Source organism: Rana temporaria, chromosome 4 (assembly GCF_905171775.1).
Source record: "Rana temporaria chromosome 4, aRanTem1.1, whole genome shotgun sequence".
NCBI classification, from domain to species: Eukaryota; Metazoa; Chordata; class Amphibia; order Anura; family Ranidae; genus Rana; species Rana temporaria.
The window spans coordinates 237,375,496-237,396,710 of NC_053492.1; the positions used below are offsets into that span (position 1 = coordinate 237,375,496).

The following is a 21,215-nucleotide window of genomic DNA, read 5'->3' on the forward strand; positions in this document are numbered from 1 at the left end:
GTGATGCTGGGGCTATTAGTTCCCCCAGCACAGTCCTCTTTCTTTTTCTATGTCTCCTGTAGTAGCTGCAGCCTGCTCAGCCTCAAACTCATTTCCTGGTTTTCTCTTTCCCCCCCAACAGAGTGCATGCTGGGGAATGTAGTCTGCTCCCCACTGATAACAACTGGGCCACCTATCTCTGGGACTACATTTCCCATGATGCCCTCTATTTTTCTGTGATTGGTCTCCGCTGTGGCCAATGGGGAGGGGAGAAAAACGGGCTGGAAAGACTTCTCTTTCCATGCTGCCGACATGAGAAGGAGAAGGGGGGCGAGCGGGGGAAACATTCCGGACTGCAGCCTGCAGCTCTCCCCACCTGTGCGGACGCTCATGGCTGGACGAGGAGGAGTGGAGAGCGGAACTGTCAGCGCGGCTCTGAGGCTGGGCTGTGTGTGAGAGAGACACACAGCCCAGCCCATGCAGCCGCTAGTTCCGCCAGAGATGACAGGTATGGCCGCATAGCGGTAGGCGAGCGGCAGCCGCGGCCTGTGTTAACCCTGTCCAGGCCGCGGTCGTCGCTTAACTCCCGCTGTGCGGCTTGATCAGCAGCATGTCACGGAGCGGGTGGCCGCAGCCCACCGGGCATTTGCCCGGTCTGCCCTATGGCCAGTCCGGGCCTGGCCGTGACTGATGCAACATTATAGCTTAGTCGGACAAAACGAATCCTTGAGCCTGAAAAGTATGCACCTACATTTTATTAGTTTGTCTATACTAGCCAGTAAAAGTAAAATCTTTACAGAATCTTCAACACTGGATTGTGTCAATGCCGACTGGATGTAAATTATGAATTTGTAAAAAATATATAAAAATTGCATTGGAAAATGAAAAACCAAATGTGAGCATTTTGATAACCCACCTATTGATTTGTGCTCTTCAAATATTCTGTTTTCATTACAGTTATAAACCCGATTCCATAAACATTGAATAATAGTGGGGATTTTTTCTGAATACTGTATTAACTAATCAACATATGTGCTTACCTGTCAGTCACAGCTTTCATGAATTCCTCCAGAAGGTCATCATAAGGCTTTCCTCTTACTCTTTTGTGTCTTAGTCCAATATACAAAGGGTCCCTTAGTAACTCCTGTTGAAGAAAAAGCATTATAAGGATCACAGTCAGGGCTTTTTTTCTCATGGAATAGGTGCAAGTGCTTACCCCTTGTCTCCGCCCCCTACACACCTCAGAGCACCGTTCCTGATCTCCTGCAGCCAGCAACAATTGACCCCTTGCAACAAATTACTGTACAACTCTCTAGCAGTCTGCAACAAAAGACCCCTCCCTCAACAGTAGATCCTCCGCAGAAACATACAACCTCCTTAGCAAAAATAGACCCCCCAGCAACAATAGATTCCCATTAGCCAGCAACAATAGACCCTTCAGAACAATCCACCACCTCTTGCCATAACATACATTCAGTGCTGGAGGTGCCGGAACTGTGTTACGCCTGTGTTCCAGCTGAAAAAAGCCCTGCTTACTGGGGTGATCAGACTCCAGTGGTAGGTGCATTTTTAGTGAGTACGCCAGTCCAGAACTGAATTCTTAAGGGCCTGGTAGCCCACTTTTATTTGTAAGCACAAAATGTTCACAAATACATGAGTATCCCACACAGGGGGGTTCCACCATTACTGTATCTTGCATACTCAATACTTTAGCCTCTTGGCTTTCATTCTTGCCATCCGGCTGTTTCAGGCCTTTAGCCTAAGGTTTGCTCCTCACAACAAACAGAGTTTCCTTGAGTTAAGCTCTCTCCTGGCTTACTCCTGATCAGCGCGTTGCTGCTCAATCACCAATGACATCTGCCTCCTGCAGACATGCATGCTCTGGCTGCACCCATGCAGTGTCTGACTCCTCTCAGAGGGATGGGAGTCCACCTGACTCCCATGCATAGACTTCCTGTCTGTTGAGTGGGGCCCTGAGCCATAGTCAGGTCACAACTAAATAGTCAAACACACAGCTGTGCAATCAGCTTGTCTTTTTCTCCAAAATCTGGCATAAACCAGCAATCTTTAAGGAAGCACAGGGTCCAACCGCCACAATATATATATATAAATAAAAGTAATAATTGTTTGTATTTCTGCTCAAAGAAAGGTAAAGCATTGGTAAACTCAGCCTACAAAAATTACATATTACATATGTCATTCGATTAAGTTTTCAGTGTCTTTGTGGTACATAGTCTCTTTAACTTACAAAGTCATCACTGTGAAAATGTCATGTTTATATATTGGTAGCAATGTTCTCATGAAAAGGACTGCCAGAAACATAACTGATGCTGTACATATTATTACATAATTACAGATTATGTGTAAAATCTGGCAATCTGTATTCTGAATGATGCATAGTATGGCATGCCCTATGGCAATGCTCCATGAGAATGTGGCTAATAAAGTCTACTCCCTTCTGATGAAAACTTTTCCTGTGTTTCCTTGGCTCTTATGCCGCGTACACACGACCGTTTTTCATGATGTGAAAAATGATTTTTTTTTTATGTCATTAAAAACGATTGTGTGTGGGCTCCAGAGCATTTTTTCATGATGTGAAAAATGGGCATTAAAAATTTAGAACATGCTCTATTTTTTTTGCATCGTTTTTTACGTTGTCGTTTTTTCACGTCGTAAAAAATGGTCGTGTGTAGGCTTTTACGATGTGAAAAAAATGTGCATGCTTAGAAGCAAGTAATGAGACGGGAGCGCTCGTTCTGGTAAAAGTAGCGTTGGTAATGGAGATAGCACATTTGTCACGCTGTAACAGACTGAAAAGCGCAAATCGTCTCTCACCAAACTTTTACTAACACAAAATCAGCAAAAGCAGCCCCAAGGGTAACGCCATCCGAATGGAACTTCCCCTTTATAGTGCCGTCGTACGTGTTGTACGTGTGGCATGACAGTTGAAGGCCAGGTTATACAGAGGCTGGCTTCAAGTTTGTTTTCCGATGTTGCAAACTCTGCACTGTTTAGGAATACCTAATTCCTGTGTCCCTCAATGAACTTCTACAAAATATTATAAGAAACATGTAAAATGGCTACATAACCCATTCTATAATATGTTGTCACTGAAAAGTACATTTCCATGTCAACCTGCAGCTGATATGTTTTTCCACAATTGACAAATAATCAAATGTTACTTTCTTCTAGGTGGCAGTCTAGGGGCATTCTGCCCACTGTCTGTACAAAGAAATATAGAACATACATTTCCAGCTCATTTATACTTATGTAGTTAACAGGTAAGTAAGTACCTATCAGTGTTTTTAGTACATAAAGTAAATCTAAAAATACATCTGTGTTCTCTTTTTCTCTAATTTTCTATTTGTTTGTGTTAAAAATTGCATCAATTCTAAAACTATTTAAGTACTGCCCAGTACAGCGACACAATTGAGCCAGTGTTTGAAAATCTCAAACATCACTATAATGTCAAGTAGTTTACAAAATTTAGCAAACATGCAAACAGCAAGTGAGATTTCAGTTACATTTCAGCAGAATAAATTTAAGGAAATATTTAAATAGAGAAGTTCAGGAAATAGTTTCTTTGATTTGGTCCCTAGTTATGGTGAGTCATGCTTTTGGCTTGATTTTCTGCTTTCACATGATATTTTATGTATTACCAGAGGCGTACATTACTGAGAAAAACCATGAGAAAAAAAAAGTCAGAATGTGCGGTGACTGACCTAATATAGCATTAGATACTGCTTTTCACAAAATAGTTTTGTGATATAGCTCTATCGACCACATTATTCACATGGAATGACATGTCAATGTCTTTGCCACAATGCAAGTTCCAAAATGCATGCAAGGAAGAACAACTCAGTGGTAGTGGTTTATAGGGTTAGCTCTGTGGATTTGTTTTGATGGATAATAGGTTTTAATTTCCACCAGCGACATTATCTACAAGGACTTTGTGTGTTTTCAACGTGTTTGTGGTGATTTCATCTGGGTGCTCCAGTCCCCTACTAGGATTCTAAAAAATAATGGTAGGTTAGGTCTTGTATACATGGACATTGCTTCATCTCAGCCTGTATACTTAAGCCTTGAGAGCATCAGATTTGGCAAGCATTTAGAAAACCAACCTTTAGCAGCTTTCCTAAAGTTCTTAACCACTTGAGTCCCCAGGCCCTTTTCTCTCTTTGTCCCTTGAGCCCCAGGTTGTTTTTCAGCAGGGTTTAGCAATGTCTCTGTTGCATACATTCTGCCTTCCAGCCCTGTACACACGGCGAGAATCCTGTCAGGAAAAAGAAAAACATCGGTTTTCCTGACAGGATTCCTGGCAAGCTTGCCATGCATACAGACGGCCATTCAAAATAACCATTGTTCTTTTGAATTGCAAGAACGTGGAGACGTCATCGCCGCCATCTTGCTACACCCCACACTAAACTTGTATGCTGCCGCGCATGCGTCAAACTCTTATCGAGCATGCGCAGGTTTACCTGCGACAGGTAAGCATATAGACGACCAGTTTTCTCAACAGGAAACACTCTGCCGGGAAACCCGAGGAGAAAATAGAGAGCAGGTTCTCTATTTTTCCGTCGGATTCTCGGCTGTTTTCCAGACGGGAAAACTGCTAGGGAGCATACACATGGCTGGGATTCCCAGCCAAATGCTCTCCTGGCAGTTTTCCTGCCGGGAAAACCGGTTGTGTGTATGAGGCTTTAGTGTTTGCGGTCTACTCAAAAGTATTATTCTTTACATTTTTTTTTGGACACTGAAACCATCGGTCCCGAGAGAACCCCTGAGTCTACGTGACATTTTAAAAGGACACAATCCCTGCACCATGTAAAACAGCACCCAGGACCCAAGTGGTTAAAGCACAATTGAATCAGGCTACATATGCAGAATGTACTAATCTGTTTTGATGGGATGAAAAGTCCTATGTTCCGACTCAGTTTAAGTGAGGCACTCCATTCTTTGTCTCTGTGGTGGAGTGTGACAGAAGTGTCCAGCACCCAACGTGGGTGCTTCTGTCAGTATACAACTTCCTCCAGTCTTGACCCAGAAACCAGATATTATAGCTGAATATTGCACCCAAGATACTAGACGACACTAGCTTAGGTGCATACTGGAACTGACTTTATTGTAAATTCACACAGAGTATATACCATGCAAGATCAGATTGGAGTTTGATCACTTTATCATAACAATACAAACTGTAAACAGGCATATAATTAACATAGCTAAGGAACAGCCAACATAAACAGTATGCTAATCCGCATCTAGCAACTAATAGCTGACACTAATCTAAATTACCATGAACTAATTAACAATTAGTCACTACCATGAACGTTCGGCACCCAGCCCACAACCAGTACATTACACATTATTCTAAGCAAAAACACATAACATCCCACAATGGTTCGATAAAAAGGTAAAGTGGTTATAATATTATTCACATCCCCAAGAGATGATCAGACAGAAACAACAGGCGACTCAATTAACAATGGAAATTCACACCTAGGAGGCACACAATGGGAGAGACATACTTAACAATATACACACAACAAACTGTGATTCCACCCCATCTCACACTTTTCAGCAACAGTCTACAACAGTCTATGAGACAAACTCATAAAATTTTCCAGCAGTCTGGAATTAATCTATCTATAGAGATTTCTTGAGGGATATTGTTAAGTATTTCTGTCCCAAGTGAATGAGCCTCTCCAACCCAGTCTGCAGGAGGGCCACCATATTTCCTCTGACCATTAACTTGTGCATAGTAACCAATCCGTTTCAAGGTTTTAGTGTGAAAGCTTAATTGAACAAGCTGAAGTTAGAAACTGATTGGTTACTATGCACGGCTGCACTAGATTCTGTTTCCTCCAGTTTTAGTAAATCTCCCCCTATGTTTCTTTGCTGTATTCTTGCAGAACCTCCAGTACACATGTTGCCACCCAGTGCTCTATGCACCCAAAAATACCTGGTCCCATGAAAGTTTATGGGGGTACTTCCTATGCAATATTTAGGAGTTATTTACACTGGAAGCAGCCAATGATGTCCCTGTCATGTCCACACTGTGCTCTGAATTGACAGCACACCGAATATGTCGTTAATTCAGAGCACTGTGCCATGGCTTAAACCATCCAAGTGCGCACGTGGGAGTAAAGTCATTACAGTTTGGCCATTCAAATGGCCAGAGCCCACAAACCTGGAAGGAAGACTGGATGACTATGAAAGCCCTGACAGCAGTGACAGTGCACCCCTGAAGGGCTTAGTTTGGTTTGAAGGTAAGTCTGCCATAATCTGTTAGTGAGCAAAAAATACTAACACATTATGGCTTAAACCACCCAGGGGCCCACATTTTTCTTGTTATCAAGGAGTGTACTACCGCTTTAAGGGCAATATAACCCAGGTTTAAATCATTGCTTCCCCCTGCTCAAATACATGCTGCATGCAGTTTAACTGGCTCGGTGTAACTACCTTTGTTCTATTCTTATTTGGTGCGATCACGTGATCTCTAAGCTCCAACCTGCCTGTGTCAGTGAGTGGCTGCTAGCTGATATATGGCAGTGCCGACAAACAGGGAGCAATGGAATCTGACAGGAGATAACAAATGTCTGTGAATTCAGCCCCTTACCGACACAGAGTTGTCAGAGCTTAAAGACCACGTGAGAGTTAAAGAAAAGGTATTTACACTGAACTATAGCAAACAGTATGCAGTGTGTGCTTGCGTGGTTGTGGGGGAGGGGAGCGGTTGGGTCAACATTTTACTACCCACAACTTCCACTTTAAGTTTCTGGAGTGGAGCTGGAACCTTCCAAAACTTGAAAATCACAATGTACTGCTGAATCATTAAAGTGGTTGTGAAGGGAAGGGACTATTCTCAGGTGATACACAGAGATGAAACAAATCCTCCTACATAAGTTGTACCTGTCTATCTGCAATCTTCTCTTCTATACATCTGTTCAAAGTCCTGGATTTGTAAAGCTTGTCTAAGGCCCCGTACTCACGACCGAGTTTCTCGGCAGAATTCAGCCAGAAACTCGATCGGAGCTGGATTCTGCCGAGAAACTCGGTCGTGTGTACACTTTTCACAGAGGAAGCCGGCGAGGAACTCGTCGGGCCAAATAGAGAACATGTTCTCTATTTCCTCGTTGTTCAATGAGGAAAGTTGGCCCGCCGAGATCCTCGGCGGCTTCAACACAGAACTCGACGAGGAACTCGATGTGTTTGGCACGTCGAGTTCCTCGGACGTGTGTACGGGGCCTAAGAGTTCAGGAGGTGGAGAGCTGAAGTTACACTCTGTAAGAAGGGAAGAAACACAGGCTCCACACATCTCACAAGAACAGAGCTGAGGCTGTCAATCAACTGGAGCTCACTTCCCTGTCAACATTTTTCTCTCTTTGTGTCAGGAAAACTTGTCAAACTTACTGTTGATTTACTAAAGGCAAAGAGACAGTGTTGGCCTCTGCAAGTGCAGTTGCTCCAAAGCTTAGTAAATACGGTAAGGCTTCACTTTGTAAAAAGAGTACCCAATCACATGCAAGGAAAATAAAAGAAACAGCATTTTTGCTTGCACATGATTGGATGATGGAAGTCAGCATAGTTTTTACTCATTTACTAAGCTCTGGAGCAACTGTACTTTGCAAAGTGAACAGTCTTTTTGCCTTTAGTAAATCAACCCCATACACGCTATAGAGACACATACACGCTATAGATGGATATGCTTTGTTCATATTTCATGTTTGAGGTTTACAAAAACACAAATTTTAACACTATAAAACCAGACTCATAATTGTGCTGGTAGGGTTCTGAGATGGGCGACATGCCATCATGGCTACTGGAATTCAGTACCTGCTGTGCCAAGTTAGGTCTGGCCCTGTTGAAGACTGGAGAAGATCTGCAAATGCTATTCTTGTAACCTATTATTTGTAATCAATTTGAGTAAAAATTGTAATCTTTATTATTTTTAATTGTGCATGAGAATATTATGATTTATGGGTACTATATCCAGAGGCTTAAAAGATAACTAATCCCAAGAGTAAACATGTAGTATATTACACCTTTCTGTTCCTTAGATGTGGTACAGTAGCTCAGTTGCATTTGTTTTATTTTACATACAGTATGTGTAACACTATATGTACTTTATTAAGAATACCAATATTTACCCCATCTGTATATAATTTTATTCACTGCATGTTTATAAAAATGTCTTACTGACATGTTTTGTAGTTTACCATATTGTATATATTATGTAGATAATTATTTGAAAGAATTTTCTGTGTTTATAAGCAGATGCATAAACATTTTCATAAAAAGGGTAAATATGTGCAATAGAAAAGCAACTGGAGATTACATTTTTTTTTAAACAAGGGTGCCCTTTGTTTGAAGGGCAGGGAAGTTCAGTAGTAGGTGGTAATACAATGAATACATTAGTGTCCACGCTAGTTCATTGGCTTGGAAAGGTACATGCTTGATTACATTTTGCATTTGCAGGGCTAATAGTCCATTACAGGGATAGAAAAACAAGTACTTGAGATGTGTGCAGCACATGATGAAACGCTAAATCAACAGCATGCTGTACATAGCATGGGGTCTGGTTTACCTGTAAAAATTAAAGGGTCTTTCAGTGGATACAATGTTATGTGTATTATCTCAAGGTTTATATTAAACTCACTCATATTTGGTGGTGGTTTATACTAAGTCCTTGCAATACTGTACACCGGTGATAAAATCTCACCAAATAACCTAAAGACCTTGAGTTGTTAGTGTGATATACAAAATTTACTTTACAAAGAGAAAATTCACTTAGCTTAGCAATTGAAGTGAAGCGGTGCTGAACATAACCATCCAATAATGTGCAAGCAAACTTTTGGAATGTTTTTTTTTTTTAATGGGCGTTCCTATCAAGAGGGAGGATGATTGATGGCCGGCTATGGCACGTCACGCTTCTCCGGAAATAGCCGAAATAGGACTTGGCGCTTCACGGCGCCTGCACATAGTCTGTGCGCAGGCGCTGTATAGCGCTGTGAAGAGCCGAGACCTGTTCCGGCTATCTTCGGGGAGCGTGACGTGCCATAGCCGGTCGTCAATCATCCTCCCTCTTGATAGGAAGGCCCATTCCCCGCGGGGAGTCGGAATCTTCTATATAGGATTGCACAGTGAGTACCGGGCTAAAAAAATAAATACAGGCATACTGTAGCTCGCGCTACTATGCCTAATTTAATGCTAAAATGTTGTTAGTGTGGGTGAACCACCGCTTTAAACCCTGCTTCTGTAGGGCAGGGGAGGACATCATCATACTTCCATTGAGATCCCAGAGAATGAGGAGTGGCCCAAATCTTACAAGAAGACACTTCGGCACTGTGCTAGGCTGCCCAGCATTCCTTGGGATGTCACCGGATGAAACATGGGGCTCGATTTACTAAAACTGGAGAGTGCAAAATCTGGTACAGCTCTGCATAGAAACTAATCAGCTTCCAGCTTAACTGAACAAACTTCTTCCTTACTTAGGCGCATTTGGCAGAAGTCGGGTCAAGGAGACCATAATTAGGGCCTGTGTAGACAGACTTTGGGCTTGTATCAATTACATAATTTTCAGATACTTCCAAGATCATTCAGAACTCATTGTCAGGTGCATTTGACCAATGGTTCACCTATATTTAGGGCCCATGTAGACAGGCTTTGGGTTTGTATCAATTACATAATTTTCAGATACTTCCAAGATCATTCAGAATTCATTGTCAGGTGCATTTGACCAATGGTTCACCTCTTTATGATCGTCATCTGACTTACTTCAATCTAATATTATCTACTATTATCTAGTCTATACACTTGTATAGCTTTGCATAACCCACCTGATGCCAACAATATTCCTGTAACCTTGGCCTTTACTAGCTTTTTTTTTCCCATGCAGGATTTATTTTACTTTACTGCAGCGTTTCCGATTAGAGAAGGATTGCCTCAACAAATAGGCAGACCTTGATTTTTTTTTCTTTGTATAAGGTCCATTTTAAGTCTGATTTAAAAAGAACATGTCAGATATATCTCACGAAAAAGAGGTGCCATATATATGACATTGTCTTCTCGGATGACAGATCATATACAACAATGAGGGCCCTATTTAAGTTTATATGTATATGCTTCCATATTAGTTGTTTTTGGATAACCAAATAATATCCTCATGATATCCACTGTATCTGCAGATATACAACAACAGAGGCTTCAACATATATATTATACATTATATTTACTAGAAGTGTCAGCAAATAGTGCCATGGATAGGCCAGCTAAGTTGTGGTGCGTCTAAAAAAATAATAATGTGATTTTATGTATTTTTCTTGGTGTATTTTGGCCTAAACTGACTGCTGTTAGAGATTCTACATGTGCATTTATGCAGGAATAAAGCCATATGAAGTATGTACTAATGCACTGTGCAGGGGGTATTATTGTGTGTATGTGCAGATATATCAATTGTGGCTATAGCAAACATGCATATATGGACGCATATTTGCGTCCATATGAACACTCCCTTTTCTGCTCCAAATGCATGGTGTGCTAGTTATTTTAAAGAGGAAGTAAACCCTCCATTCAAAAATGAAAAAAATACAAATCCTGCAAGACAAAGGCATAATCAGCTAGTATGCATAGCATACTAGCTGATTATGTTTTACTTACCTCCGATTGAAGCTCCCACAGCGGTCCACGTCTCCCCCTCTGGCCGCTGACATGTTGTCCTGGAGTGAATTCCGGGTCTCACGGCTCCGGCGCTGTGATTGGCTGGAGCCGCGATGACGTCACTTCTGCGCATGCACGCGATAACGACACAGTACAACTGAAGCAACAGCACATAGTGCCATTGCTTCAGTTGGCTTAAGTGTGCATGTGCCACATGACGTTGGCACATGCAAATACGGGATATCTCCTAAACCGTGCAGGTTTAGGAAATATCCTTGTTAGCTACAGGTAGGCCTTAATATAGGCTTACCTGTAACATTAAGTTGTAAACAGGGGTTTACAACCACTTTAAGCTGTTGCTTTGCTTAGCTTAACATTTTTAGTGCTCAGTGGGCTGATCACAATTTTTTTTTCAAATTTAGGTAAATGTTGACACACAAATGTACTTTGTTGGAACAGAAGACACAAAAGCATTGTTATTTGGATGTTCAAAGTTCACTGTGAACTAGAACTCCAGTAATTTGTCCATGATGCAAGCCTTCTATAGCAATATATCCCAGCAATTGTTAATTTTCTGTGGTAGATCTAGGCTTGTACATTAAGAACTCGGTTGCTTGCGGGCATGACTTTACTTTTGCTAAATAAGTGTTTGATACACTTGATGTCTTTTATTTGTTAACCCACAATTGTATCTTCCAATTTGTAAAAACGTGGTAAAAAAGTGTTTATTACATTATCAACAATGTTTATTAAAGCCCCTTTCACACTGCTCTGTTGCAAAATCGCACACATTTCCCCCACGTTTCTGGTGCATTTTTGGGCTGCCTGTACCAGTGAAAAATTCACATGTGACTCAAAACCGCAAATTACGGGTGTGTATTTGCTGCAATTTTGCCACGATTTCCATTCACTTCAATGGGAAGCTGCGTTTTTGGTGCGGTTTTTAAAAAAAAACACACCCCAAAGATGCTGCATGCAGGACTTTTTCAAAGCACACTGCACCCACAGCGCAGTGGTGTGAAAAGTCCCTTAGGATTTAAAGGGAAATTTTTTTTCCTGTAAAGGTAAAAACGCAGGAAAACGTATGAGTGTGAAAGGACCCTAATTTACAGCAATTAAAAAAAACATATTTCTTCTGATATTTTCTACAGAACTAGTGTTTACATAATTATAATAATAGGAGTCAAACATGAAAGGTCCAGCCTGGCAGGGTAAATAATCCATGAGCTTCTTATTTGTCTTGGATTCTACAGCAGTGAAACTTCAATGTAATAATTTGTTTTTTCTCAGACCTGGGACTTTTGAGTGCTTGCACCTCATTCTTTTTTTTTTTTTTTAAAGAAACCCATCAGGTATAAGGGTAAACCTTTAAAACAGCCACAGCAGATGTGTTCACAAATCGTATTATTGAAATCCCCAACACAAAATGAAGAGGATATTACTTATGCCTCTATTTTCCTGGATAACATTTATTGTTTTCTGTCCAGGATGAGAAAAGTGACTTCTGTGAAGAAAAGTTATATTTGTCTATCTGCACCTCCGGGAATACAGCTTGCTCCCATTTGCATACAATGTTTAATATCTTCACAAAGCTTTTTTCCATTACAAAACCCCTACTTTATTACCCACAGAAGTTGTGGTTTGTGTGCGTATTTTGTAGGCATACGCAATACTGGGCAAACACAAGCTGCTCAGACTATTTGGAACATCAACAAAGTGATGTCAATCTAAAATGAGACAGTGAAAAGAATCCTAGTATTTTCACTCAATATAAATGCAAGCATGTATAATTGTTAATAGATGTTCAGGGAGAAGGGAGATTAAGTTATTCAAGACACTAATGTGTACTTGTTGCCACAGAGAAATGAGTCAACTGTGTCTCACTTTCAAACCACCGTGGCTTGTTTATGCCTGTACAGCTTACGGCAAGCTGGCACAATCTTTAGTAACTTCCAAGGTTACAAGCATTACTGCTAAACCACACGACTGTGCTTCAACATGGTTTAGTGGAACGTGGTTGGTAATCCATGCCTAGAAATGAGAAACTGGAGGCGTAAATGTCAGGTTCAAGGTGAACATTGAGTTCCCAACATGACAGTAAATTCCAATGGAAATTTCAGCACTAAACTTTTCATATTTTATTGGTTTTGTTACATTATTTTATGTCAATGCTTTAGACAGCAATATGAATATCTACAGTATCTATCTATCTATCCATCCAAATTAGAATGACTTATGTATTTATAATATTATACAAAGAAAAAATGGAGCACACTAGATAGGTCTGATTACTAGGTGTATTTAAAATGGTAAACAACAACATGTACTTACATTTATAACTAAATTCCAGACTCACTTCCTCTTTTCTGTATGTAGATGTGATCTCTTCCACATATGCAGCACTTATTTGTTCCCCCTCCTTGCTGTTCATCTCCAAAGTCTCTTGAGTTCCATAGCAGTTGCTGCCCTTCCAGCCTGCATATTGCCCAGCATCAACCTATCAGTGGCCTAGCTAACATAAGAACATCCTCTGGATCTTTGGGAGTATTGTCCTTCACATTGGCTGTGTAACAACCATTACAAATGAGTGACCTCCATATACAATTTTTCCACTCATCCCTATCATTTAGCAAGCCACAATGACTACATGGAAATGTAGTAACATAAAGGTGGCACACGCCACTGTACTACTAGTATAGTGCAGGCAAATGTATTGATTCATGGTAAAAAGAGTCTGAATCTGGGTCAGGGTTTATTGCAGGTCAGGCTGAATGACTCACACATGAAGGTCTTTGGTACCACCCCCTGGATCTGGGAGTTTGGAGAAACTTCTAGAAGTTAGTGGGTGGAAGCCAGGAGGGATGATCTGCATACTTTAGAGGACTTGACCAATCCCCAAGCAGAATCCCAGTAGGGTGGCTGAGTCAGCCCTTAAATATGGATGAGTCATGCTAGCATGGAAGTCGTGGAAGATGGAGTGCTAAGGAGGCTGTCAGTAGCCTAGGAGGGATCCCCTAGGTCTGGGGGGGTCTCTACCTCCAGGCCGGGCTGGCTTAGGAAGACCCTTACAGCATCACGATTTGTCTAGGAGTCTTTCCTGAGAGTAGTGGGAGCAAGGAGGACAGAGTGCAGATGTCAGCACACCTAGGGATTTTCAAGGGGAGAGACTGCCACATGTAGCAAGCTTTCTGGAAGCAGTTCTACGTTATTAAAGGATACACCACTGCATGCAGTTTGCCTGATTTTTGTGCTATTTCCAAGAGGGGCTAAGAGACCTGTAATGGACTTTTGCTATTGATCCACTAAGGACTGCGTGAGCCCAGGAAGAAAAGTTGTTACCCCTAATAAAACATCAAAACAAAGCCAAGGGACAAACTTCCTGTGTTTGGATGCCAGCAGAGAATGTGTGTTGCCTGGCTGCACAGGAGTAGGTGTACCAGTTGCCAGCAGCCCCTGTACAGAGGGTTAAGAATTTTTCCAAATTTTACAGTTGCTCACTTCTTGGGAACATGGAGATTAAATATATGTCAGCTGCAGTATTCCCTTTGGATACGTTCTCAGGGATTTCAAGGGTTCCTATGGATGATAAAGAGTTGTGCAGCAATCCCACAAATCTAACATTGCACTCTGGATGACCTGGTCAGCCTTATTGTCATAACTGGATACCCATCACTGGAGCCCATAGATGAACAACCATTAGTTCAAAAAATAAACTCCACTTGTAATGATCACTACTTTGTTTTACTCTCCTACCTCCAATAGTGTGAAATTGTATAAATAATCATATTGCAGATAATGAAAAAAATGTGCATGGTGACTATACAAAGAAAACACATAGGCTGCCCATTGAACTGGTAAGTATTATTACCTTTCACTTGACAGGGGATTTTAGAAAAAATCAGGCAATAGAGATGCTTTAAAGCGGATCTTCACTGCACCAGAGCACCAGAAACCAAAAGTGATTTCTCAACAAAATAAAGCATGGAGACATGGATTGATGGGCTAGTTTGCTTTGAATAATAAAAATGATACAAATCAAACTCACCCATCTATCTATGTGTCCATGCTTTATTTTGTTAAGAAATCACTTTGAAAAACACCCCCTAGCATTTCTGGCTGTGGCCATCTTGAGTAAGGGCAGATCATTCAAGTAGCATTTACTTCCTGGAATCCATCTGCCTTTAGTTCAAGCATGCATGCAGGAGAGTGTGCTTAGCTGAGAAAACCTCTCCTACCCTCCCCTCCTGAAGACTCCTGAGATATACTACTTTATTTGCCTAGGCAGGAAACCAGGAAGTAACTAAAAAAATGTAAACAGTTTAAAACAAGTAAATATAATATATCTTCCTGTCTATTTACTAATGCAAGCAGCATTTGGATTAAAAGTAATTCATGTTGATTGGGGGAGTCAAGATCCACTGTAAGCATGCATACATCTGTCCCTCGTTGGAGAAACATACATAACAATTAAATCATTTAAAACTGTTTAACTACCTGAACACATCCTCTACAATGTTTCAAAGCCCTGGTCTTTACTGCCCTTTTACAAACTGCAAACTGCAAAATGCTGGCAAGTACCTAGGCTTGTCATGTTAGCCGTTGGTTTACAAAATGGAGAAGTCTGTTTCACATGCGGTACAATAAATGAATATATTCACTCATTACATTTTATTGCATTCACTCATTACAACATACAAGTTTTTTTTTATAAAAGTTAGATCTTACACTGTAATAAAGGAACATTTTTATTTTTTTACTAATCAATTTGGATTGTACTATTCAAACTATTTAATTTAGATTGCTTATGTCCTACAATACAAACTCTAGATGCACCTGGATTAGGTGAGTTAATGGAATAAAATCATAAGAGTTCTTGTTTCTTTTGGCACCTGTACGAAAACATACTGTGGCTTTTAGGAAATGAGCAAACTGGTGTATTGATTTCCTTTTACAACACATGGGAGTCTAATTATAGAATATATAGTCAAACATCTGAGATCAAGAAATTGGTCACTCTCCAAACATATTAAATCCTGTAGGTCTCTGTTTTTGATAGTTAATATGTTCTTAGGGAGGACCACAGATTATTACTCTAAAAGCAAAATCTATTAATTAATACAACTCAGTGTACACTTGTAAATACCACCTTTGTATCTACTACTATGTAAGAAGATGACTTTTCTAAAAATGTTTGCAATGTTCCCGTTTTATATTGCCTTTTTGTTTCATCAGTACTGTATATCTAAATAGTACTGAAACTGTAAATTGCATCCAATCACTACAATCTTTCCTTAATCCACCTGCCAAGTGGTAGCTAATTTAGCCTATTTAGGATCTATTTTTTCCCTTGGCTTTCGGGAAAAGCTTAACTCAGATTCATCCTCTATTACTTTTATGAGCAATTCATACTACAGATAGACCTGTTTGCGCGATATTATCAATTTTAACTGACATTTTTACTTCTTTGTTTTTGTAAACCTGTTGGTGGTTTCCTTGAAATGTAATTCTTACCTGCTCATAAGATGTCCATATATCAGCAATTGAGACACAAGGGACACATACAATTGGCTATCAACTGTGATGACCTAATGTGACTGCATCAATTTAACAGAGGCCAACAGAACTGGTCATAAAAGGAGCATATACACTTACTGATGCAGCCTATTGAAGACCACTTTTTACATTCTGATTTTTCTATACACTAGAAGATAACTTTTGAAAGCCTCAATTTTCTGGAAATCCCACAGATGGGTTTGAAAACAATTACATTCTACAATGTTCCCACATAACTCAACACTTACTAAATTAATGATCAATGTAAGTGTAAATGTGATAGTTAACTAAACTCTTAGGCCCCGTACACACGACAGAACATGTCTGCTGAAACTGGTCCGCGTGTGTACGGCCTATCGGACAGGATTCCAGCGTACATTTGCCCGCTAGACCGTTTTCGAGCGGACAAATGTTTCTAAACTTGCTTAGAAACATGCCCGCTGGAATCCTGTCCGTCGGACATGTTCGGTCGTCTGTACAGACTTACCGTACATGTCCGAGCGGCCGCCATCCCTCGCATGTGTCGAATGACTTTGACGCATGTGTGGAAGCATTGACCTTTCAGCGTCGCGCACGTCGCCGCGTCATCGTCTCGGCGACGGCGCGAACACGTCACCGCGCTGTCTGTCCGCGCGGATTGTCTCTCATTTCTGTATGATGGTGTGTACAGCCATCATACAGAAATCTCCGGGCTGGCATGTCCGCTGAAAACGGTCCGGCGGACCGTTTTCATCGTACATGTTTGCCCGTGTGTACGAGGCATTACAGCAAGGGGTTTAATGCAATTTAACTTCAAAAGTATAACGTGTCATATTCTGCAGAGCTCCCCAAGTTAACCCCACTGCCTATTAAATCACACTGATCTATTTAATTCACTCACACAATTTAAAGTCTAAGTGCAGCCAAAATAAAAAAGTAGAAAAATCAGCACAAGGGACATACTGTAACTCACAGTCAGTAGGATGTGACCCTTCTATTGATGCCTCTTCTTTTAGCTGATATCCTCCTTCATCCATGCCCCCCCCCCAACCTTGTTGACAAAATCTTCCAGTGTGGCATGGATTAATACTGCTATGGGGCTGTCACAGGTTCTCATCAAGAAAGCACAACTATTCCCACTCTTTCCACCAAGCTGCTCCATTCATAGAAGCCATATTACAGCTTATCTGCATGAACGTGATCTATGAATTAAGGGGCAGACCTATCAATCATACGCCTATCCGCCATTTATAAATCTTGTTTCAATAATAGAAGCTGTTGTGCCAGCTTCTATGAATGGAGCAGGTGGGTTGAAAGGATGGGCATAGTTGAGATCTCTTGATGACAGCAAGCGACAGCCCCTTATGCTGGCCATAGACTGCTCGAGATTCAGTTCCAGAAATCATACATCAACATCTTACAAACATGCACTTAATTAATCCAATTAAACAAGTAAGAGTGCTTTCCAAATACAAATCTCATAACGTGGTCAAACTGAAAAATCACTCAACTTTCTCTATTACAAAAATAGTAGTTTTGTGATATTAACTACCAACACCATTCTTAAACAACATTCCCATATAACTTTTCAATCCACACCAAGGTAAAGAAGGTACTCACAAATGTAAAGTAGATCAGTGCTTCAATTTATTTAAATTTGATAAAAAAAAGATAAAACAACACAATCCCACTCACAAATTGAGTTACAACTGCTTACGACAGTATCAATCACAGAATAAGGCCAGTGTTCGTCACTCGCCAGCACAGCTTTGTCCAAACAGTGTATGGCCAGAAGTTTGTTTTTGAAACAATACTAAAATCCCTAGATTCATAGGTGCCAAAATAATATTTTTTTCCTTAGAGAATAGGTGCAGGAACGCCTCCTTTATGAGTCCCCCTTTGTCTCTGCCTCCTAACCCACCTCTGAGCACCAAACCTTGGTTCCACCCTCTACCCACCTCCCAGTAGCACCTATTTTAGAGAATACATAACCAATTATCATTTTATGCTACTAAGTCATTTGTGTGGCATTGGTAATGATAGCAAGAAATACGATAAAATAAATCCCCCGCAGTGAGAAAAAATAAACTCCACCCCAGCAACAGTAAACTCCCCCAGCAACAATGGACCCCCAGCAGCAACAACAATAAATCTCCCATCAGCCAGACTCAATAGGCCTCGCCCTCAACACCCCTTGCCATTACATACATTAAGTGCTGGAGGTGCCGAAACTGCGTTTCCTCGTGTTCCCGCTGAAAAAAAAGCCTGGTTTTATCTAATATAAGTAGGGATGAGCTCTGGCGTGTTCACACAGTCCACGTGCAGAGCCTGGCAGGAAGTCTGCACGGCGCTGCGCTAATTACAGGCAGGGAGACATATTCCCGATGCTCGGCTGCAGAGATCGGGAAATGTCTCCCTGCCTGTGGTTAGCACAGCGCCATGCAGACTTCCTGGCGGGCTCTGCACGTGGTCTGTGCAAACACGCCAGAGCTTATCCCTAATCACAAGGATTACTGAAAGTAACATATCTGATAATACTTTATACTAAGCAAATTTAGAGCAGTCATGGTTACATTTATAAAATGTAATGTTGAAACTTAAGACCTGGAAGGAAACTGGCTATATTTGGGAGAACAATAAAGATTTTTTATCTATGAAGGCATGATCTTCGATTGAATTATAAGCAGAGAATTTGAGGCCTGAATGGGTATCAAAGAGTATTGGCCTGTTTACGGTTTGTACACTGGTAGTCCTAGCTGTCCAGATATTGTTTTTATGTCTATGGATGCACACAGCGCAGCTCCGGAGCGAACCTGCAGACGTACCACCATATGAAGGGGCTTCCTATGGAGCACACCAAGAAGGAGAGCAGCAAGAGCAGTGGCGGGGGACCCCCAAAGAGAAGCATTGCAGCTGCTCTGTGCAATACCATTGCAAAAAGCATGCAAGTACAACATGTTTGTTATTTTAATAAAAAAAAAAAATCATATAAACCTTACAACAGCTTTAAGTGATTGAATGCACATTGTTACTACTGATATTACACCTACCTCGTTATCGGTTCCTACATCCAACATTACAGGCAGACACTCCTGGGGCTTTACTCCTCCACATGCTGTATAAAGTGCCAGTTTGCCAACAGGAATTCCCATGCCATAACTTCCAAGATCCCCTAGACCAAGGATCCTCTCTCCATCAGTCACTACAATAGCCTACAAACACAAAGCAGATGTATATAATTTTGTCCTTATTTTATCTCTATGCCAAACAACATAAACTATGTGCGAAAACATTTTAAAATCGGGTGTGTAGATTGCTTATACCATTTGTTCTTATGTATCAAATAATTGTATTCACACTGTTTAGGCCTCATGCACACTGGACATTTTTAACACTGTTCTTAGGGAGGTCTGGAGCTTTCTTTCTGCCTCTAAACTTCCCTGCATGTTAACAAATGTGTCCGTGCAGACATAGATGTTTAGAGCAATTTGGAGGCAGAAAAAAACCCCACTATCAATGCTTCCAGGAGCAATAGCGTTTTGGCAGAAACGGGTGTAAACGTGCATTAATGCCAGCTGTGTTTAGTGCTTGAGCATTTATTTAATTCATTTCAATGACCAGAATTAATATTCTGACTAAATAATGAATGAATGTCCAAACACTTGATGCTCCTAAAAATGTTACATGCATTTATAGGTGTTTCTTCTGTCAAAACCCTACTACCAGGAGGAAAGGCTTCGAGGTGAGATGGTAAAAGTGTCCATTGTGCATGAGGCTTTAGAGAGCTGAAGGTTTGTAACCAATAACATTTTTCTTTACATAAGAAACAATATTTAAGCACTCTGTATGTGAGTATATACTGACCTTAATCTACTGAGATGACTTAGCACAAATAACAAGGATACATTTTTCCACAGAAGCATAACATTTATAAAGATGTGTATCCTTTTTTAATGGGTTTGAGTGTATTGGCATTTCTAAATATAATCCATTTGCCACACACACACATATTTTATTTATTAACAATCACATGACCAAGTATATTGCAAGGTAATATTGGAAATAGTTTGGGCAACTCTTACTGGTAAAATTAAGATCTGCTTGTACTTTCTGCCATCCAAACCGGCCTCTCTGAGGCGACGTACACACGTCCAAAGAACTCGACGGGCAAAACTTATCGTTTTGCTCGTCGAGTTCTGTGTGAAGCCGCCGAGGATCTCGGCGAGCCAACTTTCCTCATTGAACAACGAGGAAATAGAGAACATGTTCTCTATTTGGCTCGACGAGGAACTCGTCGGCTTCCTCGGCCGAAAGTGTACAGACGGCCGGGTTTCTCGGCAGAATTCAGCTCCGATCGAGTTTCTGGCTGAATTCTGCCGAGAAACTCGGTCGTGTGTACGGGGCCTTACACTTTATAGACTGCAGCAATTTTGTTCATCTCTGCTATGGGGCTATTTATTTAGTGATAACTTTTTCATTACTTATAATAAAATGTAACTTTTGGATAGAGTGGAGAGGGATTAGAACCCCCGTCAGTTTTATTGCTGTCTGTGTCCCCGTTAGGGAGATTCACCATCTATATAAGTAAAAGTAAATTCCACATTTTGTGTTGACATCAAAACACTAATAGGGGGGAAATCTTCCACTGGGGACACTAGTTTTGGTGACACACTGATTCCCCCACTTTTGGAGGGCTTACCTCTTCCTTCTTGTTTTCGCTATGGGACAGGAGGTGAAGAGAAATCTCCCCAATGGACACAGATGGCAAAAAAAATAAAAATACTTCCTTAAGCTGGGTACACCCTACAGTTTTTTTCGTGCAATCTAGAGAGGTTAGTTCTGCAAACTCTTCCACTGAGCTGCTGTGTTCCCCCCTCCCCCAGAACACTCCGATCAGCGCCCTCTGCCATTGGCTGAGAGTGCTGATCAGGAGTCGGTTGGCTGCTGGTTTTCCAGCATGAACGTCCAAAAGAAGCCGGCTGCCTTCTGTCAGACAGACCAACATACACACGGAAAAAATGTCGTCAGTTTTATTTAACCGGCCG

At 41.0% G+C, this 21,215-nt stretch overlaps 1 protein-coding gene across 1 annotated transcript in view; it reads right to left on the reverse strand.

Annotated features, from left to right (window-relative positions):
* ME1 (malic enzyme 1) overlaps positions 1–21,215 on the reverse strand; it is a 546,137-nt gene that overhangs the window by 155,421 nt on the left and 369,501 nt on the right. The window contains exons 5-6 of the mRNA XM_040350020.1: positions 19,221–19,382; positions 1,020–1,123 (exon numbers count right to left, since the gene is read on the reverse strand). Of these exons, the coding sequence (XP_040205954.1) occupies positions 1,020–1,123; positions 19,221–19,382 (266 nt within the window). The remainder of the gene's footprint in view (positions 1–1,019; positions 1,124–19,220; positions 19,383–21,215) is intronic.